The sequence below is a fragment of the Arvicanthis niloticus genome, chromosome X, assembly GCF_011762505.2.
Source record: "Arvicanthis niloticus isolate mArvNil1 chromosome X, mArvNil1.pat.X, whole genome shotgun sequence".
Classification (NCBI taxonomy): Eukaryota; Metazoa; Chordata; class Mammalia; order Rodentia; family Muridae; genus Arvicanthis; species Arvicanthis niloticus.
This window is the reverse complement of record NC_047679.1, coordinates 128,330,950-128,358,347: the sequence shown is the minus strand read 5'-3', so window position 1 is coordinate 128,358,347 and position 27,398 is coordinate 128,330,950. Positions and strand designations below refer to the sequence as shown.

The window sequence follows — 27,398 nt, the reverse complement described above, 5'->3', positions numbered from 1 at the left end:
GTTGCTGGGTACTCAGGCTTCTGTGGATACTGTGTAGAATCTACACAGTAAACATCTACATGGGTTTCTGACTTGGTTCCTTTGGTATGACTTGAGGCTGGGAATCTGGGCAGTGTGGGAACTCAGCTTAGCTTTACAAGAGCATACCCTCTCCATTCCTAGCAGCAGTTGTCTGGCCCCACACAGCTCCATGGCCCGCTTTATGCAGAACCCAAGGCCATTCTCATCCTACATAGATCCATCCCCTCAGTGACCTTTTGCCTCAGTTCAGGCCTTTCTTCCCTGCCTGTACTAAGATATCTTTCTCTTGACAGACCCCTGGGCCTTTGGACAAGCTTTTCCCTCTTCCTAGAAGGTTCAGAAGCACCAGTGCAACTCAATCCAGGAATCACTTCTTTTCTGTGGCTCTCTTAGTGCTCAATTTACCTCCCTGGCAGCTCACTGGGTTTCCATAGCACTGCTTTCTGCACTCCCCTGAAGGGACCTGGCAGTGGTATCTTCTTTCCAGCAAGGGGCTCAAAGTCATTTAGCCTCAAGTATTATTTTACAGCAATGATTGTCAACTCTATCTCCCTAGGGTACAAAAGAACACTGACTCTTTTGAGTCCCAAGGGGTTAGCAGCCGACTAGGTTCTCACTTAGGTCCATGTTTGGGGTAGGTCTCCTCTTTTTCTTCCAACAACATTCTGACTTCTTCCCAGAACTTTTGTTGTTGTTGCTCCTCTTTTTGAGACAGGGTCTCACTATGCAGCCCTGGATGTTTTGAAACTCACTATGTAGATCGGGCTAGCCTTGAACTTACAGAGATCCACCTGTGTCTGATTCCAGAGTGCTGAAGTTAAAGACACCACCATGCCTGACTTATTCCCCAGAATTTCTACCAGATACCCAGTCCAGGAGGCAGGATTGTACTTTCCAGAGGTTTTTACTGAGAAGACTGAGGGGTGTTACCCCAACCAGAGGGCTGAGGGCCCAGGAAAGGCACACAGTGGCAGTAGGGTGTGTGTGAGGGGTCTTCCTCTTGGTGAGGGCTGGTTTAGCAGACACAGCACCTCCTGTGACCCCTCTTTGGCACTGAGCTGGGAATATGATGCCCTCACTCCTGCCTAGCTGGCAGAGGGCATCCCCAGTGGCAACTGGCAGTATAGGCTGGTGAGGGGTCAGGTTTGGCACCAGAGACTGGGTAGATTGAAGGAACCACCCAGTCACCTCTTGTGCTGGCAGGGTACTCATGTTGGCAATTTAGACAGCTATAAACTGGGAGTCCAATAAATTAGGTTGTAGAGATGGAGGAGTGCAAGGGCCAGGGCTACATTCTCTTCATGGCTCAGGAGGAACACTGCTATTCTGGGGGTAACCATGGGGAAGGCCACACTTTGGGCCCTGTCTAATCCTGGGCCACATTAGGTTGTTTTCATGGCAGGGAGTGTCCTATGGGACAGGGGCATTGGATGGCCACTCTAGGGGATGGCAACAAAGGGATGGATCAAAGCAATGATGAGGATTTGGGTTTCAGGAGGGATGTGACCCACAACCACCAGGCAGTAAGGGGGCAGCTCTTGCTTACTTCCTATGGCTCAGCTATTCTGGTGTAGTCAGTCAGGACTGGGACCTTCCAAACCTTCCATCCTTCCCCAAAGAAACGTAAAAGACACATTGCCCTGAACAGGGCACAGTTCCTGGAGCAGACCCCAGAGTGAAGGTGGAATGCCGAGTGTCCCCATTAATATCTACTTGCCCCAGAATGGGGTCTTCAGGGAAAGCAGGTAATTGGCTAGGAGGCTTGGGACGGGGAAGGCATGCAGGGCAGTGAGGGGAGGGGAGGAGCTACAGCTTCCTTCATGTGATCTGAGAGCCTGGAGAAGGGTGGGGGCTGGGGATAAGGTCAAGTGGGGATGCCTGGGACCAGGGGTTGAACTGGGGCTGCAGCTTCGCCAAGGATCTGGCGGAGCTCCTGAAGGCGCCCCTGCATCTTGGGGATGCCTGCCAGTTGCTGCTCCAGGCGCTGTTTCTCTTCAGTCAGGCTAAGGCGGGCAGCAGAATCCAGCTTCTCAAACTTCCAGCCTCCCTCCCCATCAAACTGCAGCAAGTGTGTGTGGTACTTCCTGAACAGGAGAGGGATAGAAAGCTGTCACAGCTGCTTTCTCACTTCAGTGACAGCCTTACCCACAATTCCAAGAGCACCTACCATAGGGAAGGTCGATGGGTGATGGACAGCAGTGCGATACCAGCATCTTTGGCTGCCTGGAAGATCTTGCCTTCCACATCAATGCTCACAGCACTAGTGCACTCATCCAAGAGGGCGTACTTGGGCCTTAGGGTGGGGGTGGGTGAAGGAGAAAGCTGTGAATTCCTTATCACTGTCCAAATTCCAGTCCATGGCCAATCATTTGTGACCCATAGCCCTGCTGCACTGGGGGAGAGCTGGGGGAAGAGGTGAAGTTCCTTCACGTAGCTGTCTTCTTCCTACTGGGAGTACCCCTTTTTTTCCCTCTGTTGTTGGGTCCAAATTACTGAATGTCCTTGAAAGTCATCGCAGTGCTCACCTGTGGTAGAACATTCGCGCCATACCAATTCTCTGCTTCTCACCTCCAGACAGGACATCTTTCCAGTCACACACAGCCTCCCAACCTGGGCAGGAGGTGAAGAACTCATCTCAATTCAACAGAAATCCAGTGGGAGTCGGGGTAGGGTCAGGGTTAAACGAGACACATTTGACCCTGGCAGAACTTGTCTGGCTGCAGACTTCTGTTCTGTGTCCTCATCTGCCTGTAACACCAATAACTGAAAGATTTGGAACAAAAATTTTCTTCCCCACAAAACATATGCTACAGTTCTACCCCCCAGTAGGATTTGGAGAGACAATCTTTCCAAATGCGCTCAGGTTGAGTTCAAGAGAATGAACCCTAATCTAGTATAACTGGTACCTTTATGGAAAATGGAAATTTAAACACAGAGACATGTATAGAGGGAAGATGTTTTGAAGGCATACAGTGAGAAGTTGGCTCAATACTAGCTGAGCAGAGTCCCTTGGTATGTCTTCCCTCATAGTCTGTAAAGGAGCTAGTATTGCCACACCCAAATCTGACTCCAGAATGCCAGAAAACAACGTTCTCTGCTGAAGCTAGTGAGTCTGTAGCTCTTAGTCATGGCAATTCCAGGACACCTAATGGGTTGCCAGGGAAGAACCTGTCAACACTGTCCTCAGCAGGCAGCAGGTGATGAGGGCAAAGATCTCCAGGGAATGTTCTCTCAAGGACAAAGGTGCTTCATCAGAGGAACTGGGCTTCATGGCCTGGTGCTACTACACTGGCTTAGAGGACTGAGTGAGCATATAAGGAAGGTGATTCGTCAGGACTCTGTGGCAGAAGTCCTCTTCTATCAACCATCCTGTGTTTCTACATGACTACATAACTGTCCTTAGGGCATGTGAAACATTTTAGCTTGCCTTATGGTGAAGGGTAAGCATAGCGCTAATTCTAGCCACTGTCATACATGTAGAACCCATGGAATCTTCTAGGAAAACAAAAGGTAAGTATCCTTTGTCTTTTTCCTTCACCACTTCACCCTACAGTTTAGGGGACTAGATGTGATGGCTACATCAGTCATATTGGGTTATAAGGTGACTTTAAGAATGGAAGCCATGCACAGCACCATAACTTGGTACAAGAGCCTGTATTCCTGGAGCCTATACTGAACATTTCTGCCTTCCAACTCTGGTCTTTTTCTTTTGGGATTTATAGCATAGTAGGACAAACCTGTAAATGTTGTGAACCACTAAGGGGACTAGCATGGTACTATTACTCAGAGTTGAATTCAGTCCTAAAAGGTTGCAATGGTTGACCACAGATACTAGCCATTCAAGGCAACCACAGAGTACTGGAGCAGATGTCCCTCAACAAGCTTTCTCTTCTCAAAAGCACTTTCTTTTGCTACCTGTCCTTCCCTCTTAAGGGCTCTCCTCAGAGTCACCCATAACTCTGTACAAATAGAAACATGTACATGGCCATCCTACCCTACCCAGAGATGGGTCAGCATGCTCAAACATAAAACTGATCTGTCAGTTGGTTACATAAAGCCTCAGAGCTTCCAGTGTCTCACAAGGACAGCCAACATCTCTCAAGCCCCAGTTGCAACCCGTCCTGGTATCATCTGGCTACCCAATAGGGTGACTGTCCTAGGTTGCTCTTTTATTTGACAGAGGGTCTCCTAGGCACCCAATGAAGCAAGTGCTCTACTACAAGTCCCCTTATCTGGCATCCCAGTAGCCTGTTTACCCTTCCTTCCTGGCAGGCACTTTGAATTCCTGGATGCTGAGGTAACTCTTGTCCCCAGGGACTTGAAGTAGAGGCTAGAGGTAGGTTGGCAACAGGTTCTCCATCAGAGTCTTGGGACAAAGGGCACTAGTGTGCCCTGCCCCTACCTCCCTCCCGTTGCAGGATGTGGCGGAGATGAACGATGCCCAGGATGGCTTCCAGCTGCTGCTCCGAGCAGCCTTTCCTCCGCATGTCTTCCGCAGAGTCGGGATAGATCACTTGGTCACGCAAGGAGCCCACGGACATGTAGGGCCTGTGAGAAAGCTGCATGTCCACTAGGGGCAAGGTAGCCCTGTTTCTCAGCAGTGCTCTGTGCCTTAGTAGGCTCCAGAGTGCTTTCCAACTGCTGACATATTACACCCAGGCACTCTCCCAACTAACATGTTCATATACTCACATATGTGCATGGACACAAGTGTGTTTATCACCCTCAACTATGGATAAGAGTTTGAGATGTAAGACCCTCCCCCCATCTGAAATGGACAGAACTAACTTGTGCTACTGGATATTGGGATCTGGTTAACATCTTGACATCTTCTGAGAGGTGGACTCTAGTATTACACAGATGTGAAGAGGTGGAGAAGACACTGCGAATAGGTTTACTTACCTTTGAGGGATATAGAACATGCGCTGAGGTGGGGGCTTATAGAGAACACCACTGTATGTGGGCCAGAGTCCACCTAGGATTCGGAACAGAGAACTCTTGCCACAGCCATTGGGGCCTGTGATGAGCAGGTGCATGCCTTCCTCCACCTGTGGAAGCATCAGGACATGGCATCCAGAGCTTAAGTCTCTTTCCCTATACCCTGGATCACTGTGGCCTCCTTCCCAGTCTCATAAAGCCTTCTATATCTGGGACAGGGATGTAGTTCAGTTGGTAGGGTGCTTGCTGAACAAAGATCAGACAGACCATGAGTTCAATCCTCAGTACCACATAAACCATGCATACTTGTAATCCAGCACTGAGAGGTGGAAACAGGAGAATCATAAGTTCAAGTGTATCTCAACTTCAACCCTTGTCTACACACAAGTTCAAGGCCAACCTGGACAACATGGGATTCTGTCTCAAAAAAGAAAGAAAGAGGAGGGAAGGAAAGGGAGGGAGAGAAGAAGGGAAGAAGGAAGGGAGGGAGGGAGGGAGGAAGCAAGCTGTCTTTCTATACGTAAGGCTGGCAGGTGGGAAGGGTCTTGCTATGTTGCCTAGGCTAGTCTGGAATTCAGTCTTCTTGACTTTGATTTCCAAGGGCTGGGATTTTAAGTGTGTGCTACCATGCCCATTCTTGATTTCTTGACAAGTGACTACAAGGCCACAGGGATGGGGTTCAGTATACAGAACCTCAATTGAATACCTGGTGTAGGATACAAGGGAATGGACAAGACTTGGTTCTGACCCCTAAGGCCCCAACATGCCTGGATAGCACAAGCCCAAAACAGGGACCACAGCTTATTTGCTATGGTCAAATGAGTAAGTACATTCTAGGATACTCCAAAGGACTCTCTAGCCCTTCTAACTCTAGTGGGATCCAAGTGTAATGTCAAGAGGTTTTCTACAACTATGTAGGGAAGCAGGAGGAAGTAGCACATGGATCTAATGTCAATATTTGGGAAGTATAAGAGCTACACAATGAGATCCCCCCCCTCTCTCTCTCTCACACACACACAAACACAAACACATACACACAAACACACACAAACACACACAAACACAAGGACCCGCCTGGGGAAAGGTTTTTCCCTACTTGGGAAAAAAGTTCTAGATGTGAAAAGCTAACCCCTCTCCCCACGGTCTACTCTGACCTCAGGCATCAGGGGCCACAGAAGATGGCCCTAGAGTAGCTGAGCACTGGAGTTTTGGTGGGAAGGAGGGGTTAGTTCATTTAGTGCCACTGCTAGCTAGTCAGAGAGTTTGGATCAGAGAGGAGGCACAGCACCCTGCAGCAGAGATGGCACAGCCATCCCTAGAACCATGGTTCTTAGTTCCTTCCTTCTTTTAGTGTAGGTGTTTCCTTATCTACAAGCAATAATAAGAGTGTTGCCACATAGGGCTCCCAGGAGGATCCAGGTTCTGGCCTTTGATTTGCCTTGAGCAGTGTGACAGGTTGACCTATGCCCCCCGAATTTATCTGAAATCCTATGTCCTACTGCTCAGAGTGAGACCTGCCATTGCACGTGCAATTAGCTAAATGGGCAATAAGGCATACTAGAGGGTAGTGGGCTAAATCCAACATGGCTGGAGACCTTTACAAAGAGGGAAGATTAGAATAGACAAAACATAGAGGGGTGTGTATGTGTGTGAGGATAGAGGCGGAGAGTAGGGTAACATAGCAGAAGCCCAGGAACACCAAGGAGTGTCAGGAAGGCAGAAGTCAGACAAGACCCAGGGTACACATTCTCCCAAGAAGGAAACTTCCTGCCCCTTGAAACTAGACTTCTGGCCTCCAAAATATAGAAAGAGTTCATTTCTGGTGATAATGCTGCTGATCCCAGGAGGGCTTATTTAGGGCAACCCCAGGACACTCACCAGCATGAAACAGTTGGCTCTGGAGGACAGGAGTGACAAGAAGTTTCTGGTTCACTCAGGGCCCCAGCCCCACTCTTCTACCTTGATTCCTTGGTAGTCAGCATCTACCCAACTGTAGTCTGTTCACCCATACTACAGTGTCTTTGCTTCCTATTGTTTCTTTCTACAGTCAGCCAGAAAACTATATACCTTGGGTCCATCAGGTACCACTTACTATATTATACTGTTTTTGGGGGGGCATGTTATATCCACTGACTCAACTGGCTTTCAGTAACCTTGCCCTTCTTCCTCTCCAGGCTCAGCAACCCCCTCAGTAAAGGCAGGAGCCTGATATTCCACCTCCTCTTGCCTCTTTCTAGCTTCCTCCCTTGCTAGGAGGCAGTCCCTGGCTCCTTTGTCTATCATGCCCTAACTCCTGTTGTGTCCACCTATCCACTTCCTATGCTTTGAGGAAAAGCTTGATAGGGTATCCTCTCATCAAATAATTATCAACCTTTTGGTGGTCCTTACTATACATTAGATCAGAGTCTAACTGGGGACATTTTTAATTTGTTTATTTATTTTGGTTTTTCAAGACAGAGTTTCTCTGTGTAGCCCTGGCTATCTTGGAACTTACTATGCAGACCAAACTGGCCTCAAACTCACAGAGATCTGCCTACCTCTGCCTCCCAAGTGCTGGGATTAAAGGTATGCACCACCACAGTAAGCAGTGGGTACTTCTTAAGGTCAGCTCTCTGATTTATCTTTGGTTTCAAATACCCAGCCCAGCGTTCAGGGAAGCCTGGCGGAATGGACAAATAATCAGACTAGGAACACTTGGGTAACTCTTGGACAACCCTGGTAATTGTTAATCTCTTTTATTAGCACTTACACTATTGCTTCAGGACTCATGGTCAGAGATAGTTGGTCTCTCAGCTTCACTTTGGCCTATCTTCCACGTGGCTGGGGACAATGTCTCTGCTAGCAAAGCTAAGTGAGCCAAGGGCTAGGGTTCACAGATGCAGGTGGCCAGATAATCTTGGAAGTGTACCTTGTCCCCAGCTACTTGGCCCAGATTGATCAGTACTTGGTTAGGAATGTTTCTCTATTTCACCTACCCTGATGTTGAGGCTGGGCACCACCACTTCTCCAGTGGGTGTAATGATAGGGATGTTCTCACAGATGATCCCCTGTTCCACATCCACCACCTGGCCTGTAGAGAGAAGGCATGAAAGGACAGGAGCACAGCATTTTGCTGCTTTCCTGTTCCCTGCTGCTTATCCCTACTTCTTTTCTTCTTCTTCTTCTTCTTCTTCTTCTTCTTCTTCTTCTTCTTCTTCTTCTTCTTCTTATTATTATTATTATTATTATTATTATTATTATTTTGGTTTTTCAAGACAGGGTTTCTCTGTGTAGCCCTGGCTATCCTGGAACTCACGCTGTAGACCAGGCTGGCCTCAAACTCAGAAATTCGCCTGCCTCTGGGATTAAAGGCATGTGCCACCACTGCCCAGCCCTACTTCCTATCTTAATAACAGGCCCCTGGGTTCCCAAACAGTGTGGTGTGGTCCAGGTCCCTTGGGAAAACAGAGGTCTTCCAACAGGTTGATAACCCCAGAGTCAAGTAGCATGTCTCAAGCTGCCACCTTTTGATACTCTGGAACCCAGACCCTTCTTGGCAACATTGTAAGATCAGCTTTGATGCCTGGGCTTCCTTGCTACAGTACCCTGACTCCTATGAACTGGCAAGTGGCTAGACTTTCTTTTGTGCTTGCACTCTATCTTGACTTCTTTTTCTTTTGTTTCTTTTTGAAACAGGGTAGTCTAATATTAAAGCCCTCACTGGCCTTAAATATTCAGCAATCTTGCCTCAGCCTCACAAATGCTGGAATTACAGGCATTAGCTATCACTTATGAATTTAAATATTTTATGTATTTTAAATATCTTATTTATTTACTGAGAATGCTGATCTTGACAATACCATGCCTGCTTTATGTGACAGCAGGGATTGAACCTAGAGCTTTGTGCATGCTAGGCAAACACTAGCTGAGTTATATCCCTAGCCATGTAAATCTTTTGTTTTTATTGCAGTGCTAGGAAATAAACTCAAGGTCTAATGCATTCTAGGCAAGCACTCTACAACTGAACTACATCCCCATTCCTCACTGCCTTGATTTCTCTGTTTGCCTTGTATGGGTGAGTGATTTCTAGCACTGAGAGCCCAGAATTGTCTCTTTTAACTGGTAACTGAAACCAACACACTTGGCAAAGTTTGTTAGCAGCTCAATTGGTAGCCAGTGCTTGGAGAATGCAAGCTACTGGGCCAGCTCCCTCCAGAGTAACCTAGTTTTCAATGACCTTTTTGGCAATGAGTCCTGAGAGGATAAGACGGGGCACACAGGGGTCTCTGAGTGTTGGGGTGGTATGGGCGGAGACAAAGCAGTGGGTAGAAAGGCAGAGGAAGTACTCTGTACAGAGGCTACCTTACCTTGGATCTTCAGGGGCCCCTCTACATGGACACCAGACTGTACCATGGCCCCAGGCCCAGCCTGAGCCTCCTCTAGATCTCCTGTTCTCTTAAAACGACAGTGCTGTACATCTTCAAATACCTGGAACATCTCGTACACCCTGGCTGTATAGCCAGCCAGCTCTGTCACCTATAAGGAGGGTGACATGGGTTCAACACCAGCCAGTTCAGGAGTGGAAGAGCAGGCAGGGTAGAAGCTGCACTGGGGTTACCTCCTTGTAGGATGACATGATCCTCTCGGTGGCATCTGCAGCAGCTGTGAGGAGGTTTCGGGCAATGGTGAAGGCTTCTGTACGCTCACTAACCAGCTCCTCTTCCTTCATTTCCAAGGCTGCCTTCTTCATGGCTTCTGAGTCTGAAAGCCAAAGTTGGGTTAGGAAAGACAATGGAAAGTTATAGAGCCACCATGAAAAAGATGAATATTGTGCATACCAAGTTATGACTGATAGATGGACAGAGCACATATGTTCTCCATCTCATAGCACAAATGAAAACTAACTCACAGGAAAAAACAGGTAATACTTGTCCTTCAGTTTGATTTCTTAGCTATGAAACCAGAAACACAAGCAAGAAAAATAGATCAACCTGAACTTCAAAATTAAATACTTTTGAGCATTGAGGGACTTCATCAAAAAAGTGCAATGGCAAACAATATACAGACTGGGAAAGAATACATCTAAACCACATGGCTAGTAGAGTTGTAGTCCTCTAAAACATTTCTTAGCCCAGAGCAATGCAGCATTTGGACATTTGGGTGGTGGAAACAGGAGGATCTTGACTTCACACAGCTGGAAAAGGATCCAAATTATCCAAATTTTAATATATAAAAAACCATATATATAATTTCTCAGTAGTCCGAAGGCTGAAGCAAAAAGTGTGCCACATGTTCAAGGCCAACCTGAGCTAGTGTAAAAAGTTTTCTCAGAAAAAGAAATAAAGACATATAAAGAGCAATAATGTATGTTGGTGAGGTGACTCATCTGGTAAAGGTGTTGGTCACCAAGTCTAATGACCTAAGTTTGATCTCCAGGGTCTGTATGGTTTAAGTTGATTTCCAAAAGTTGCCTTCTGACCTTTATATGTGTGTAGTAACATGTGCACTTCCTCATCACAGTAAGTTTATAAAAAGATGCTTGATATCATTAATCAGTAAGGAAACTGATACTGCCAAGAAATAACATGTCGCTGGGCAGTGGTGGCGCACGCCTTTAATCCCAGCACTTGGGAGGCAGAGGCACGTGGATTTCTGAGTTCGAGGCCAGCCTAGTCTACAGAGTGAGTCCAGGACAGCCAGGACTACACAGAGAAACCCTGTCTCGAAAAAACCAAAAAAAAAAAAAAAAAAAAAAAAAAGAAAAGAAAAGAAAAAAGAAATAACATGTCATCTTGACAAAGAAAGCTGGAGCGAAGGGAGGTAAGGGCAGACATTGGCCAGGTGAGAAGTGGGACCCCCATCTATGGCTGGGAGGAGATCAAATGGAAAAGTACTTAGCAGTTCCTCACAAAGTTAAATAGTGAGTTACCAAAGGACCTAGGAATTCCTTTCCTAGTTATATAGCCTGGAGAAACAAAAACTTGAATTCATACAGAAACTTGTATGGAATGTTCACAATAGTGTTATTCATGATAGACAAAAGGTAGAAACAACCAGCCAGTCTGGTAATGGATGAATGAATAAAGACATTGAAATGTATCTTGTAGAAGAACAAAACTAAATCCTATCTCTCATCCTATATGAAACTTAATTCCAAATGAATCAAATACTTTTTGTACTTTGGTATAAGGGTACACTCTTGAAATCCCAACACTTAGGAGGTAACAGATGAGGATCAAAAGTTTAAGGCCCTCCTTGGCTACAGAGTGAATTTCAGGATGACCTTAGCTACAGGAGACCCTGACTCAAAAAGAAAATTACAGGCTGGCTGGGCATGGTGACCCACACTTTTAATTTCAGCATTTGGGAGGTAGACATGGATTTCTGTGATTTTGAGGCCAGCCTGTTCTAGAAAAACAGCTCCAGACCCTGTCTAAAAACAACAAAATTAAATATCAAATAAAATAACAAATAATCCAGTTAAGAAATAGGAAAATTCAATTAACAGTCAAAAGTCTCAAAAGACAAAGTACAAATAGTCAATAAATGTATGCAAAATGTTGAACATACCAGGACAATGAAATGGCTCATTAGGTAAAGTGTTTGCTCCTGTGTATGTCTGATGATCTGAGTTCAATCCCTGGAACCCATGTAAGGTCAAAGAGAACTAATTCCACAAAGTCCTCTGACTTACACATGCATTCTGTCACATGTGTGCAACACGTCACATATATGCATGTACAATAAATAATAAATTAAAAACAAAAAAAAAACATTGAACAGCCTGGCCACCAAGGAAATGCAAGTCAAAATTATACCAAAATTTCATCATTCTAGTGAGAATGCTACCATCAGTTCCAGGTCATCCAGAGGTACAAAGTGAGAACCCCTGTCTTATAAAACAAAAGGGAAGGCCAGGCAGTGGTAACACATACCTTTAGGACTTGGGAGGCAGAGGCAAAGGCAGGCAAATCTCTGAGTTTGAGGCCAGCCTTGTCAATAGTGCAAGTTCTAGGATAGTCAGGGTTACATAGGAAAATCCTACCTTGAAAAACCAAAAATAAGTAAGTAAACAAATAAACAAATGAATAAAAAAGAAATGACAACAAATCCTGGGAGGATGTGGAGGTTCCTGAAAAAAACTGAAAATGGAATTCCCATATGACCTATCTGTACTACTACTGGACATACAGGTAGGACTCTAAGTCCTATCATAGAAATAATCCATGTTAATACAACCAGCCTAGATGTTCATCAACAGATGAATAGATAATGAAAATGTGGTACATATATACAATGGAATTTTATTCAGTCATAAAGAAAAATGAAACTGTGTCATTTACTAGAAAATGGATATAACTGGAGCTCATTATACTAGACCCAGAAAGACAAATACCATGTTTTATTTATGAAAACAGAGACTAGCAGGAACAGGGAGAGACACAGGAAAATGTAAAAAGGGTAAATCTGGGAATGCAAATGTCTTTATGAAAGCTGGACATGGTGGCACATGCCTGTAATCCCAGCACTTGGGAGGCAGAGGCAGGTGGATCTATGTGAGTTCAAGGCCAGCCTGGTCTACAGAGTGAGTTCTAGGACAGCCAGGGCTACAAAGAGAAACCTTGTCTTAAACAAACAAACAAAATATCTTTTCTTTATGAAACCTATCACTACATATAATAAATATATAATTAAAAACAATTATAATAATCCAGATGTGATGACACATACCTGTCTCAAAAGAACATAAAGAGAAATTGTGGTATATACATACAATGAAATATTAGTCAGCCATAAGAGGGAATGAAGGACTGGTTCAATCTTCCAACATAGATGAACCTTGAAACAATTATGCTCAGAGAAAGAAGCCAGACAGCAAAGGTCACATACCATTGGATTTCATTTCTATTTGATGATGTTTGGAATAAGCAAATCCATAGAGATAGAAGGCAGATTAGAGGGTGCCAGGAGCAGAGTGGATGAGGATTAGGAGTGACTAATAATTGATATGGAGTTTCCTTTATGTTTCAAAATGTTCTGAATTTAGATAATGTTGATGGCTGCACAAATATGAAGACATTAAAAAATTGAGGTACATGTTATAAAGGCTGAATTGCATGGTCTTTTAATCACATCTTAATAATATCCATTAAGAAAAGAATCTAGATAGACAGCTCAATGGTTAAAAGTGCTTACTATTTCTGCAGAGAATCTGAGTTTGATTTCCAAAACCTATGCCACGTGGCTTCCAACTGCCTGTCATTCCCATTCCAGGGGATTCGGTGCTTCTGGCCTCCTAAGGCATCAGCACTCCTATGTACCATAATTACAAAAAAAAAAAAAAAAAAAAAAAAAAAAAAAAAAAAAAGAGCCACTAGACATCCAGTTTTATTTCTTGGCATAAGTAGCTCCTATCAACTAGAAGTGCCCCTATCTTCTGTTGGGTACCATATAGAAGATACCCTCCTGCTGAACAGCTAGATTTCTTCATCTAATACCTACTGAGCTTTGTTTTCGAAGGTGTGACATTTCTCCTTTTGACCTTGTTTACCTCTCACATTCTTTTTCACAACCTATTCTGCACCTTGATTTCTAACCTCTGATTTCTCACAAGAGTCACTCTTATTTAAAGCTGTTTTTGTTTGTTTGTTTTGTTTTATTTTGCTTTGCCTTTTGAGAAAGGTTTCTCTGAAGACTACAACTCACTTTGTGGACCAGGCTAGCCTTGAATTCACAGAGATCCACCTGTCTCTGTCTCCCAAGTGCTGGGATTAAAAGCATTCGTCACCATGTCTGGCTACTCTGTTTTTTGTTGTTTTTTGCTTTTGTTTTTGTTGTTTGGTTAGAGTTTATATCCTATGGTCATGCCCTTAAAGTCTTCTTACTTGACAGCTTCAACTTTCTTGACTTTGTGATCCACAAAAGAGTAAAGCTTTAAGAAATTATTATTATTGTTACTGTTGTGTGTGTGTATATATATATATATGTATATGTGTATATGTGTATATATATAGTATGGGTACACATGTACTATAGCATATATGTTTGAGGATAACATTGTAGAGTGGGTTCTCTCCACTTTTCTGTGGGCTCCAGAAATCAAACTCTGGCAGGGCAGTGCTGGCACATGCCTTTAATCCAATACTCAGGAGGTAGAAGCAAGTGGATCTCTGTGAGTTTGAGGCCAGCTTGGTCTACAGAGAGAGTTCCAGGACAGTCAGGACTACAAAAAAATTCCCTATCTCAGAAAAACCAAAACCGCTGGGCGGTGGTGGCACATGCCTTTAATCCCAGCACTTGGGAGGCAGAGGCAGGTGGATTTCTGAGTTTGAGGCCAGCCTGGTCTACAGAGTGAGTTCCAGGACAGCCAGGACTACACAAAGAAATCCTGTCTTGAAAAAACAAAACAAAACAAAACAAAACAAAACAAAACAAAAAAGAAAGAAAAGAAAAACCAAAACCAACCAACCAACCAATCAACCAAACAAATCAAACTCAGATTGTCATGTTTTCAGGGTAAGCACCTTTACCTGCTAAACCATCTTGCCAGTCCTAAAGCAAGGTTTTTACACAAACCTAGAAACTGGAAATGATGGTGCAGAACAGGGATGAAGACAGCTCCAAGAGCCCTTTGGTGCAGATGAGTAAATAATGAGTGTCCACTGAGGAGTCATCAAAACAAATGTGCTAACAGTGTGGTGAGCTAAGTCTAAATATCCCCCTTTCTGTTGTGTTTTCAAAGACTTAGTTCCAGTAGGCAGCAGGAACACTAGACTTCCTTCTCAATATTGCTACTTTTCCTTTGACAGTGAGACAAAGGAAGTGAGTCTATAGGTCTTTGTGGCCAGGACATTTTGGCAGCTAGCATGTTCTAGAGGCAGAACCTCCTAGGATCTTTGGAGTCAAGACCTGGCAGGAAGAGCATACAAGATACTGGAATCCCACCCCTTTTCCAGCCCTGGGGCTGCCATTGCAGACCCTAAACAAAGCTTATCTAAAATCATCCCCAGTGGTTAAGTTGCTTCCTCTCAGACTTTTCCTTGAATCACCTGGACCATCACTTGTCACAAACACATCCTTTATCTAGCTCACCATAAAAGTTGAGGGAGAGAAATTATATAAAGTGACATACAGAAAGGCAGTACTTGGGAGAGCAGTAAGGCAGAGCACATAAAGGCTTGGTGGCAGAAATAGTTAAATGCTTTATAAAAAAATTCAAGCTGTATATGACTGAAGGAAGAACCACAGGTGACCTGGAGAATTATTAAACTAAAAGAAAGACTGAGAAGCTGAAAAACCTAAATAGGCTCAGTGGTTAATAGCAGTTACTGCTTGTGATGGCTTGAATGAAAATGGCCCCCATTGACTCATATTTTTCAATGCTTGGTCCCTAGCTGGTGGAACTATATTGGGTAGGATTAGGAAGTATGACCTTGTTGGAGGAGTTGTGTTAAAGGGGTTGAGGTGGGCTTTGAGGTTTCTCTGGCTCTCTGCCTCCAACTTGTAAGTTCTGAGTAAGCTCCAGTGCCATGCCTGCTTCCCTGCTGCATGTTCTCTGTCATGATGGTCATGGACTCATCCTTTGAAACTATGAACAAGATCCCAACTAACTGCTTTTTGTTTTGTTTTGGAGACAGGGTCCTCTCTATATAGCCCTGGCAGTTCTAGAACTCACTATGTAGACCAGGCTGGCCTCAAACTGAGATCCGCAAGTGCTGGGATTAAAGGCATGTGGCACCACACCTGGCTAAATGGTTTCTTTTATAAATTGCCTTGATTATGGTGTTTCTTCACAGGAATATAAAAAGTAACTAAGACATTGCTCTTGCAGACCACCTACATTTATAAGTTAAAACTGTCTGTAATCCAAGTTCCAGGGGATCTGATGTCCTCTTCTGCCTTCTGCAGGTACCAGGCATGCACTTGGTACACAAACATACATTAAGGCAAAACACTCATACACATAAAATAAAAAAAATTAAAAGAGAAACATGTATATTTGAAAGAAACACAAGTTTGATGCCGGAGAAGCAGAAACCTAAACACATGGCACTAAAGCCGAAGAATACCAAGAAAGAAAATGATAAAGATACCTAGAGAGAAAAATTCATAATACTAATAATTAAATTAATTTTAAAAATGAACGGCTATGCAAGAAGTGAGACAACAATGAAATCTTGTCAAATGACTGGAAGAAATTAAGTCTCAACTAAATTTTTATGCTTAATCTAACTAGCTCAGGAATAAGTGTAAAAGATATTTTCAGACAAGTTAATTGAAAAAGACTCCATGATACCCTAGATGAAAGAACTTTTTACTCAGGCACAGTGTAATCCCAGCACTAGGGAGGCTGAGGCAGGAGGATGGTAAGTTCAAGGCAAGTCTGGGCTATAAAGAGAGATCCCATTTCAAATCAAAACAAACCAGAAGAAGAAAGAGTGACTTCTGAAATAAGTCTATCAGGAAGAATGATTGAAGTGTAGGCAAGGAATGTTGAGCAAATGTCATGGGGGTTGCTTCTCTAGGTAAACTATTCTAAGGCTCAGGAGGAGGGGAGCTATTGATTAACCTAAGGAGGCTTTCAAGGTCAAATGTCTACCTTTTCAAGGGCATTCACTAAAAGGTGAATGAATAAGCTGCAAACCAGTAGAGGAACAAACAGAAATTAAAGACAACCTGACCACCACCAAAGTAAATGGTAGGGCAGGCTTTCTACTCCCCAAAGGCCTCTGCCTTTGCAATTTGTAAGAACCATTGTTTGGAAGAAACCGATGCTGGGGTCATAAAGGGGCTCACCCAAGCCACTTTTTATGCTCACCTTCAATTAAAATTGGGCTAAGGACAGGTAGGTAAAGGGTACACACATATGGAGTAGTTGTATGTGGTGTTCCTAAGTTGTGGTCTTGTGCTAGGCTTCTTGGTACCAAGAACCATGAGATGAACATGTGGCAGCAAAGAGCTCCAAGGAATGACTGACTTCTGATAATCTCAAGGCCAGTAGGCCTCAAATTTACTCAGGAAGAAAACGAAAGTGGGCTAGATGAGCTCTGGGCCCTAGTCCCCGGATCCTTGGCTCTTACCTGACTCTGCATAGCCGGTAGCTGTAATGATGGGGACAGCTACCATAACCAGGCCAGATGCACTCCATACATATTTCATGAGGAACTGTTCCAGCATGACATACCATAGGCGTTCAAGCAGGATGAGGTTGATCTGTGAAGCCAGGTCTTGATAGGAGTGCCTTAGTAGTGCCAGCTCCACCTGCAAGGTCAATAAATATTCAAATGTGACAACTCCTGGGAGATGATGGTAAGAGTCCCCAAGTATGACCCACAGACATGCTGTTTGATGGCCACAAGGTCAAGTACTTAGGGATTGTATTTGTGGTGGGGCCAACCTTCAAATAGGGGTGATAGTAAGGGACTGTCTAATGTTATAGGGAACTTCCTACCCTCTTTCAATTACTACTGTGGTTGGGACACTCACCACTTCCCTCTTTGTACCCTGCCTGGGCAGTTTCTGGATCCAGGTCCCTGAGGGCAGCTGTCTTTCATCTTCTGCTGACCCCATTTCTTAGGGTTCTTTCCTAGTGCCTCCCCACCCGAGACATCATGATCAATAGCTCAAAGAATAGCACAAGGGAGCAAAGAATAAAGTTCTTGGTTTTGTAAAACTCAGTCAATAATCCCCATTTCCTGTTTCTTTCCTAGGCTCTTCTCTGTAAGAAACGTACACTGAATTTCCCACCAAAACCAGGTGAATATGCTCTCAACCCTGATAGGAACTGCAGTCGGATAGGCCTCAAAGGAGTCTAGAAGTATCCAGAAATAGTCATGGTAAGGTGACTGTGGTATTTTGGATTGTTCTTCTCCCCTACGCCCATGCCCAAATATCATGGCACTGTTTGTCTTCTTTCTCCCAATTACCTCCATATACTTTATTGTGCATATTCTTATGTCTATTATAGGACACAGAAGCAGAGAGAGACAAAGTGACCTGCCCAAGCTCATATAGCCTAGAAGTAGCAAGGTGTGTAGAAATGTGGATTGCATGGACTGGACTGTTAAGAGAACCAGATTTTTAGTTAGTTTTGAGGTATTATGCATAGAACCTAGGGCCTTGGGCATTCTAGGCCTTGAATGTGCTAGGTGAGTACTCACTCTACCACTGAGCTATATTCCAGCTCTAGAGAACCATACCTCTGGTTGTTTTTTCAGTTGTTTTTGTGCTTTTTTTTTTTTTTTTTTTTGAGAGGGTCTGATATAGCCCTGGCTCGTCTGAAATTCTTTATGTAGACCAAGGCCAACCTCAAATTTGTGGCAATTTTCCTGTCTCTGCTTCTCAAGTGCTGGGATTAAAGGTATGTAACACCATGCTTGGCTTTTATGTTTTGAGACAGCCTTGCTTTGTAGCCCATAAACTCACTATATAGCCCAAGCTGGCCTTGAACTCACAATGAACATCCTGCCTCTGCCTAATAACCCGATTCTTATAAATAAAGATGACTCAAGATTTACTTTGTTCAGCTGGGCAGTGGTGGCGCACACCTTTAATCCCAGCACTTGGGAGGCAGAGACAGGTGGATTTCTGAGTTCAAGGCCAGCCTGGTCTACAGAGTGAGTTCCAGGACAGCCAGGGCTACACAGAGAAACCCTGTCTCGAAAAACAAAAAATTTACTTTGTTCTTTTAAGCAGGAGGTCTGTATACATGTGTGGACATAGGTATGTGCACTGTCTGAAATTATAGCAAGAATATTATACCCTGATGCTTGCCTGCCAGCCAGCCAGTTAGTCCCTTTTTCATAAACTCTTAACTTGAATTCAGGCCATGTTCACAATACAGCAAACAGTGAGACTGTAGTGGGACATGTACAAGGATGGTCAATCCACCCATGGTGGCCCATCACCCCATACAGCTTTACATATAAGGCTTAAACAAGCAGGCCAGGGGTTTATAAAAGGTCTCTGGGTACCAGCAAGTGAACTCTATTGTTTAATGTGCTATTTCCTGAAGTTAGCCCAGAGGAGGTCTTTTTTAATACCAGTGTTCTCTCTTTTGTGCCTTCTGCCTAGAACTGCTCATATAGCCCAGCTTTCCAAAAACCCAGCCTCTCATTCCTGAAGTGAGGGCACCACCTCTGCAGCATCCTGGTAATCTAGGCTCATGCCTCAAGCTGGTAGCAGTGCCAGCTAAGGTTGATGGTAAAGCTACAGGTATTGTGCCAAGTGCCTCACCCAAGGCCCTGGAAGTTTGCCAAAGCCCTGCAGCCAGCATTCGGAGAAGAGAATGGAAGAGGGGTTATAGTAAGGGATATGCATTTTTTTCTCCTAATCTAAAACCTGACCTGGACTAGCTAGAACTCTCTTTGCAGAATGTAGAGACAAATCCTTTCTAAAAGTCAAGGACAAAACTGATTGTCTATATGAAATGCAACCAATGGAACAAGGTCCTGGGGCAAGTGACTACCTGACCCAGGAAACACACAGGCCTTCATGAAATGGGTGCTTTTGTATCCCTCCCCCGCCCCAAGCACTGGGGAACTGAAACCAGTAGCCAGAACAAGGCCTGAGGCAGCTGCAAGCACAGGCACAAAGAAGGGGAGGGGCTGCCAAAGCATAAAGTTTACACTGGTTTAAAGTAGCCTTTCCCAGTGTCTTCCAGGCTTCCCTGGCCCCAGACCACTTCATAAAGTGGCTGGGATCTGGGTGGAAGGGTGGCTACACTGGGAGTGGGGCATAAGAGGTGGGAGTAGGGTGTGGGAGAGGAAGGTTGTCAGGCTTCTATGGCAGAGGCTGGTGCCAGGCATCCCTATCCCTGGGAGGGAGGGAGGCAACTAGGCAGGTTGCTAAGTCACTAACCAGACACGCCTGGGGTTCTGACAGCCTTGACCCTGAACAGTAACACTGCTGCTGCAACCGCTGTGCTGAGCTCTGCTTGTTAACCTCTGTTTGGGCTGAGTCATGCCCATAATACTGGACAGCCCAGCCAGCCAACTCTGCTGGACGCCAGCCTTCAAAGGGCTCAGAGAGGCAAGAGAGGTTAGGTGGCAGGCTCTGTCCTACGTTCCCAGATGGTAGGAGTCTAATTCCTCCCAGTTGGCTGCAGGAACGGTTGGCTGCAAGATTGGAGTAAGCTGGACCAGTAGCATCACAAATCGATAGAATTCAAAGCTAGAATCCAAATTGTCCAAGACAATTTTACCAAGGAAGCAGAAGTGGCTTGGAGGTTGCAGGCTGCCAGCACAGGGAAGTTCCCACCCAATGGTGCCATTTCTCCATTTCTGCATCTTAAGACTATAGCCATCCAAGGGCTACCCCCAAGTTTGTCCCAGTGCCTATTCACAACTTTAACATCAACCTGAGTAGGCCTTGGGCTTTCCTTATTGCTTATAGCTGGCTGCAATAGGTCTCCCAGCTACCTCCTCTGCTATATAAGCAGCATCTCAACCTGTCCCACCTCATGGCCCCCGTAGAAGGCAATTTCCTCTGAGTTGGCCACCACTCGAGAGTGCATGTAGCGCAGTTCCCCCTTTCGCCGTGCCTCCTCTGCCACTAGCTCCCCAAACTTGGGAGAGAAGGCTCGAAGCACGTTGGCTGTGAGGAACACCACCAGGCCAGCAATGGCTGAGGGCCAGGCTGTGCCAGCTCCTCGGGATCGGGCAGCTCGTAGGAGAGTGTAGGAGGTCACAGCCACATCCAGGAGTGGCTTGGTCAGGTTGGAATAGAGGTGGGCTACAGAGGCAGCAAAGGCTACCACATCCTCTGTCAGAGACTGGTCAGGGTTTCGAAGCCGTCCATCCATGTTGCTTACTCGGTAGTAAGTCTGATGGGAGAAGTAGAGGCCATAGGCATGAGCTACTAGACGGCTTCGGAAAGAAAGAGCCAGCTGGCCCTCTAGGTAGCGGATGGCACTGTTGATGAAAGTGGCAGGAAGGGCGATGAGGAGCCACTGCAGCAGTTGCCAGCTAAAGGCCCGAGGGTCCTTACGTACAATGCAGCGGGCCAGTCTGCCGTCCAGGCGGGCAACATACACAGATAGGAAAGTTCGGCTTACCAGGGCAGCAGAATGCAGGGCCAGCAGCCCTGTTTCCCGGCACAAGACTCGGGGGAACAGCAGCCTCAGGAGCACCAGGAGCCGCTGCAGGAATACCTGGTTCATGCCAGCCTTGGCTGCGGTAGCCCCAGAGGCCTCTTGCGTAGGCTCCCCAGCTGGCACCTGAGGACCTCTGGCAGGAGTCAGACACTGCCGTACTAGAGGGTAGATTTTGTGGACTCCATAGGCTGTGAGGGCCAGGACCACAGCTGTGCGCTTCAGCGTGGTCACCCGCGAGGGCCTGGGAGTGGAGAGCACCGGCATGTCACCTGGACTGGTGAGCAAGCTGAGGGTTGGAACTGCTGCCCAAGGCAGTTGCGGACAGATCCTGGAAGGGCTGTTGCTCTGACCCAGGGCTCGTTGTCTAGGCAACTGGAAACCTTGAAGTGGTCCCCGAGATTGTTGCTTTAGGCTCTCGGAATGGTGCTGGGGCCCCTGGATTGGTTGGGTTAGAATCCTCCAGGGTCGTGGCCTCTTCAGGCAGCCCGAGTGGAGGAAACTGGCTTCCCTCTACAGATTGTCCCTTAGCCCCTGAGGTCAGAGCCTTGAGAGGTCTTAAGCAGAGAGGCTGTCTCTTCCCTTCCACCTCCCTCCTCTTACTGCTTCTCCCCACCCCCCGGTGACGCCCCTCCCCGGGGCACCAAGCGTGTTTGTCTGCTCTGCAGCCAGGCTGTAACGACAGCGTTTACACTAAGGCCCAGAATTCCCACCCACCTACCCCTCCCGGGGGGGGGGGAAGGAGGCGGAGTTGAGACAAGAGGCGGAGTCCGGGTTAGGAATGACCCACCCCGTTCTCGTTCTATCGCTGGGCCCCTCCCCCTCTCTGACTACAGAGACGAAGCACGTCCGTGTAGTCTAGAAAAACGGTCCTAGCCTTCCCGCCAAGGGTCCTCAAAGCTCCACCCCTGCGTGTCCGAAGTGTCAGAGGCACTGCAGTTGGCCGCCAGCCGCCAGCCGCCAGGCTCTACTTCCTTTCAAGACCTTGGCAACGGGCCGCGCCTAAGGGCGGGGCGGGAAACGACAATGGGCGGAGCCGTTAGGGGCCTCAGAATGACTTGTAGGCGGAGCCCGATGCGCGTTTCCGGTTTCCGGCTGTGGGCTTAGGGGGCGGACCTGAGCATTGGTGAGAGTTTGGTAGTTCCGTTGGGGCGTGCGCGTGGGCTGAAACTCGGTAAGCTGGGTCCGCTTGCATGGCTGACTTTCGGACCACCGAAGTTTCCCCCAGTCCCTTCATGAGGGAGGAAGGCGAGCATCCCAGAAAGACTGTGGGTTCTGGGAAGTGTAAGGATCCGGGCTGACTTGGGAGTTTAGGTCAGGACCAGGCAGAGAGATGTTGTGGAGGCAGGTGGAGCGGGACTCTAGGGGGCGCGAAGATAGGGGCCAGTGGAGAAGTCCTACCTCAAAGAGCTGCCCAGGTTGGCCCAGCTCCTCGAAGGCCACCCGGCGCGATGGACTTGGGCGTTGTGGCTTACTAGGGATGCAGGGAGGTTTCTTTTGGCTTCGGGAGAGATTTTTCTGGTTCTGGAACTTTCTCTGGGTAAGGCCTTAGTGTGCTCTGTGGAGACCTGTATTTGCTTTTGGCCTGGATTCCCGACCTCTAGGAGTCGCTCTTATGGGCCTTTTGAGAGTATGTGGATGCCTTACACCCAGTGCATTAGTGCGAGCATTTGGAAGGCCTGTCTAGTTCTCAAAAAGCAGCTTTAGGAGGCTGGAGGCTGCTAGGTTTATCTGCCCCTCATAAGCATTAGAGAAAATGGGCCTTCTTTATTGTGCAGAGGGTTAGGTGGTGGGGTTTGCAGAAGATACATGTATGAACACTGCAGTAGTCGCAGTCACACAAGTAGCAGTGACTGAAAGACACGTAGCTCCGGCAGCAGAGGCGTCTAGTCTTGGAAGAGAGCCTGACGGGTACTGAGAAGGTTCTCCTGTTCTTATGAGAAACATTTTCTTAGTTAGATGTATTTAAGAGTCTCTTGGACTCCCCCGGGGAAAGGAATCATCAACAAAAGTACCTAGTCATAGTAACACACTTGCTGGAGGGTCCCAAGTAACTGTCCCAGTCAAGGGAAATTTATTATCTGGTTAGCATCATTGGTCAAATATCTGCTGTTGGGTTAAGTCCTATTTCAACCAGGGTTTCAAAAGCTCTCAAGCAGAGTAGCAACCTCAGCCCCTCCAGGGTCCCTGAATTAGATGTCAGTGACTTTCCAGTTCTCATGGTTCCTCCTGCTTTTTTCTGTGTCCTGCCAGGAAACAAGCTCCCATCCCTCTGTTGGAAACCTTTAAGTCACAGGATGAGTCTGCAGTGGACTGCTGTTGCCACCTTCCTCTACGCAGAAGTCTTTGCTGTGTTGCTTCTGTGCATTCCCTTCATTTCTCCCAAAAGGTATGGCTAGTGGGGCAACAAAGCAAGAATCTGAGGAGGTTGCCATCAAACCCTGAACCTTATAGTTTCTGTGTGCAGAATTGGTGGACCCTGAGATTGAGGCTACATGGAAACAAGTAAAACCTGTCTTGAATAAGGGTGGCAGGAGTATGATTTTTTTTAAATCACCAATCCTGAACACTGTTTTGCTTTGTCACCTTTTTAGTTGCTTTCCCGTGCACATTGTCTTCTGGTTTTTGTAGAGGAAGATCTGTCTTCCACTTTTTTGAGTACTATTCTCTTGCATACCCTTGGGCCTCAGGGCTGTGGGGGATAGTTGTGTGGAAACTCGAATACTTGCACCATTGGCTTACATTGCTGCTGATTTGCTGACTTTTGACCTCCTAACTAGCTCCTACTGGCATTGCTTAGTAGGCTCAGGAGCATTCCTCAGCCTATGAAGGATGAAACTGGATTCCCTTTTAATAAAAAACCGGATTTGCTAAAAGTTATTTAGATACTAATTTTTAAATCATTTGTAGTACATCAACGCTATTCCCATTTAAATTAGGATGTTATAAAATCACCATAGCTAGTAATACCTAGGGATTTTCTTGCTAAGACCCATGTTGACATTTAATTCACAGGAAATAGAGACCAAAACCCTGGTGGAACTACTCTCTAGGACAACTAACTTTGTTCCACCACTTAGAAGGTAAAGGCAGGTTTAGGAGTTCAAGGCCTATCTTGGCTACATAGCAAATTTGAGGTTAGCTTGAGCTACATGAGACCCTGTCTGAAAAGGAAAAGGACTAGGGAACTGGCTCTGTAAGTAAAGTGCTTGCTGAACAAGCATAAACTAAAGATCTGAGTTTGATCTCTATCACCCATGTAAAATCAGGACGTGTGACACACTTCTGTAATATTGTGGTAGAGGCAAAGATCAGGAGGATCCTAGCCAGTCTAGCTGAATCAATAAGCTCTAGGTTCAGTGAGACCATTGGAAAAAATAAAGTAGAGAATGATTGGAGAAGATACCCACTTAAGGTTCACACACTCATGCACCAGCACAAACATGTATATACATATAGACACCAACACATAGAAAAATTGAAAAAAGCAGGAAGGGGAGATTAATTAAGACCAACTTAAAACACTAAATGTAAATTCAGAATCATGTCAGGTCATGTTTCTAACAAATCAACTGCTGATTTTTAACTTTGCATCTGATCTCATTATGTAGGCTTGGGACTAGCATTGTATACCCAGTTCGGCCTCCAATTCACAGAGATCCATCTGCCTCTTCCTTTCAAGTGATGGGATTAAAGGGCATGTACCACCATGATCAGCCTAGCTTACTGATTTTTTAGCAGTATGGAACTCCTTCTGAAGGCTCTATAGAGAGCTATATCTTAAGTATTTGTTCATAGAAATGATGGAGAGTGTAGATTCCTTTTCATAACCTAGGGTGGTAGGAGTCAAGACCAAACAAAAAATGATTGTTACATTTAAACAAAGGGAAGCCAGGAATAGTGGTACACTTCTTTAATCCTAGCATTGGGAGATAGAAGCAGGTGGATATATGTGAGCTTGAAGCTAGCCTGGTCTATGTAGTGAGTTGCTGGACAGCCAGATCTACATAGTGAGACCCTTTCTCAAAACCATATTTGTAGCAGGCATTTCATCTACTACAAAGGGAAGTATGATGAAAAGTAAGTTACCCTTACTGGAAACTGCCAGTGTTTTTTTAAGGCTGACTTTCCAGGTGTTTCTGCACATGCACAAACATCTTTTTCTAAATACTCTTGAACTTAATAAATAGGAAAGACATAAGCAGTAGCTGAGACTGATTTTGTGTCAGGCCTCTTGGTCACTGCAGAAGAGTACCAAGTTGTCCTTTCATTTTGCTTAGGGTTTGGATTGCAGAAGTTCATTTTCTTCAATATTTGTCTTCATTTCTTTCACAGATGGCAGAAGATTTTTAAATCCCGGCTGGTCGAGTTGGTAGTGACCTATGGCAACACTTTCTTTGTGGTTCTCATCGTCATTCTTGTGCTGTTGGTCATTGGTGAGTGAGTTGTAGTAGGTTGCTACCTCTCTGGATCCTGTGTCATGGCTTCTAAAGATCTGTGTCACATTGGAAAACAAGCATTCTCAGAAACAAACTCATTAAGTGCCCTTTTCATAATCTGTTAAGGAAGTGCTTGTTATTATCAGGACCTTCATTTCAAGAGGCTCCTATAGCAGTCTTACACTCAATGACCTTTATATACTCTTGTGTGACCACATTTGTTACCGAGGTACCCTACCCTAGTTATTTTAGAACTGATACTAAGAGAAGCTAATTGATCTGTGACCCTGATCCAGATAGTGCTGCATATTAGTCATATAGATAGAAGTGTGGTCTTCTCCCTTGAAAAGTGACATCAAGCTTCTTTTTTTAGAAATTATTTTCTTTTACTTTCCTTTATCATTGTTGTTATTTTTTTTTTTTTTTTTGAGACAGTCGTCTCTGTGTGGTCCTGGCTGTCATGGAACTTGCTCTGTAGACCAGGCTGGCCTTGAATTTATAGAGATTTAGCTGCTGCCTTCTGAGTTCTGAGATTAAAAAGGTGTGTGCCTGGCTGCTTTTGTTTGTTTTAAGATGTTTTCTCATCTTAAAAAAGACACTTGAGTTTGTTTGTTTTTTCTTTTGAAACAGAGTCTCACTCTATAATCTAGGTTGTCATTAAACTTTTTTTGAGACAGGGTTTCTCTATCTTGATTCTCCTAGAACTCACTCTTGTAGACCAGGCTGGCCTCAGACTCAGAGATTCACCTGCCTCTGCCTCCTAAGTACTGGGATTAAAGGTGTGCGCCACCACTGCCCATTAAACTCTTGATCCTCCTGGCTCAGTAAGTTGAGTACTGGGGTTATATATATATGTGTACCAGCATGCCTGGGGACACAGGGCTTCCAAGTACAGAACTTAACAACCAAGTAAATAGCCTAGGTGGAAGGTGGGTTCTGTCTTATCTTAAAGTGTGAGGTAATAAACTAGGTGTTTGAAACTATGTATGGCTTGGAGACAGAGTTCTGAGACCTTTCTGCATGTGCACAGATGTAAAGTCTTTCCAAGTCTTTCAGTTGTATAATTTTATACCTTCTAGCATTAATATGCATATCCATAAGACTTTGAAAGATAAATGGATCAGAGGCAGGCTGTGGCTTTGATAGGTGGTATCAGAATGGAGGGAGACAAGAGTGGTGGTGTATGCCATTATAGCAGGTGAATCTTTGTGTGGGTGTTTTGTTTTTTTGTTTTGTTTTGTTTTGTTTTGTTTTGTTTTGTTTTTAAAGCGGTGTTTCTCTGTGTAGCCCTGGCTGTCCTGGAACTCTATCTGTAGACCAGGCTGGCTTCAAACTCACAGAGATCTACCTGTCTCTGCCTTCTGAGTTCTGGAATTAAAGATGTGTGCCACCATTGGCTGCTTGGATCTTTCTAAGTTTGAGGCCAGCCTGGTCTACATAGAAATGGTCTACATACATATGGTCTACATACATATCTGGCTTCCAGATAGCCAGGGCAGCATAGAAAGACCCTGTCTCAAAAAACAAAAAAGATAGAAGGGGAACATTTTATAGTGAGGTGGTAGTGGGCTCATATAGAGACAAGGAACTAGTAAAGCTATTGTTTGGCTGTTGGGTGTTTGTTGTTTTGCTATAGTAAGCAATAAGTATGTTTCCCTACTTGGACTACTTCCTCTTTCCTTGATTCTGCTGTGAAATACTGAATCCTGTTTCAGAGATGTGATGTCCACTTAGGCATAGAGCACTCCTTCCTTCAAGTTCCTAGCAGAAACACAGTGGGATAGAATGTGGGTTAGTGTTGTGCATCCACTAGCTGCAGTACTAGACATTTCCTTTTAATGTTCCCTTTAATGTTTGATGGGATTCGTACAGGCAGAACTTCTCTGAACAGGCAAGATGTGGCCTGTAGGGTCTCAGGCACAGCTGTTGGA

General features: G+C 45.3%; 2 protein-coding genes across 5 annotated transcripts in view; one reads left to right on the top strand and one right to left on the bottom strand.

Moving 5' to 3' along the window:
• Nucleotides 1-906: 906 nt before the first annotated feature.
• Nucleotides 907-21,295, bottom strand: Abcd1 (ATP binding cassette subfamily D member 1). Of its 2 annotated transcripts, none has more exons than XM_034485288.2 (10): nucleotides 20,396-21,295; nucleotides 17,019-17,199; nucleotides 9,557-9,699; nucleotides 9,306-9,474; nucleotides 7,935-8,029; nucleotides 4,924-5,069; nucleotides 4,424-4,569; nucleotides 2,547-2,631; nucleotides 2,189-2,314; nucleotides 907-2,105 (listed from the first exon to the last, which is right to left on the bottom strand). In XM_034485288.2, exons 1-10 carry the CDS (start codon nucleotides 21,293-21,295, stop codon nucleotides 1,886-1,888), a joined length of 2,211 nt encoding a protein of 736 aa, XP_034341179.1. In that variant the 3' UTR covers nucleotides 907-1,885. The 2 variants fall into 2 exon arrangements, with proteins under 2 accessions (XP_034341179.1, XP_034341180.1); XM_034485289.2 differs by having other exon boundaries at nucleotides 20,993-21,295.
• The window catches only part of Bcap31 (B cell receptor associated protein 31), a 29,654-nt gene continuing 23,424 nt past the window's right edge, over nucleotides 21,169-27,398 (top strand). The window contains exons 1-3 of one of the 3 annotated variants that reach the window (XM_076918817.1): nucleotides 21,169-21,308; nucleotides 23,282-23,417; nucleotides 25,364-25,464. In XM_076918817.1, the coding sequence (XP_076774932.1) occupies nucleotides 23,326-23,417; nucleotides 25,364-25,464 (193 nt within the window). In that variant the 5' untranslated portion in view covers nucleotides 21,169-21,308; nucleotides 23,282-23,325. Of the gene's footprint in view, nucleotides 21,309-22,013; nucleotides 22,203-23,281; nucleotides 23,418-25,363; nucleotides 25,465-27,398 lie in introns of those variants that run through there. The other 2 variants (XM_034485287.2, XM_034485284.2) reach the window with 2 other exon arrangements.

Excerpts from the sequence above, each read along its gene's own strand:
- Abcd1 (XM_034485288.2), bottom strand. The coding sequence starts at position 21,295 with ATGCCGGTGCTCTCCACTCCCAGGCCCTCGCGGGTGACCACGCTGAAG. Across the intron at positions 5,070-7,934 it reads TGCCCAGCCTCAACATCAGG|GTGGAGGAAGGCATGCACCT; the intron begins GTAGGTGAAATA and ends ATGCTTCCACAG. Across the intron at positions 2,632-4,423 it reads CATCCTGCAACGGGAGGGAG|GTTGGGAGGCTGTGTGTGAC; the intron begins GTAGGGGCAGGG and ends CCTCCTGCCCAG.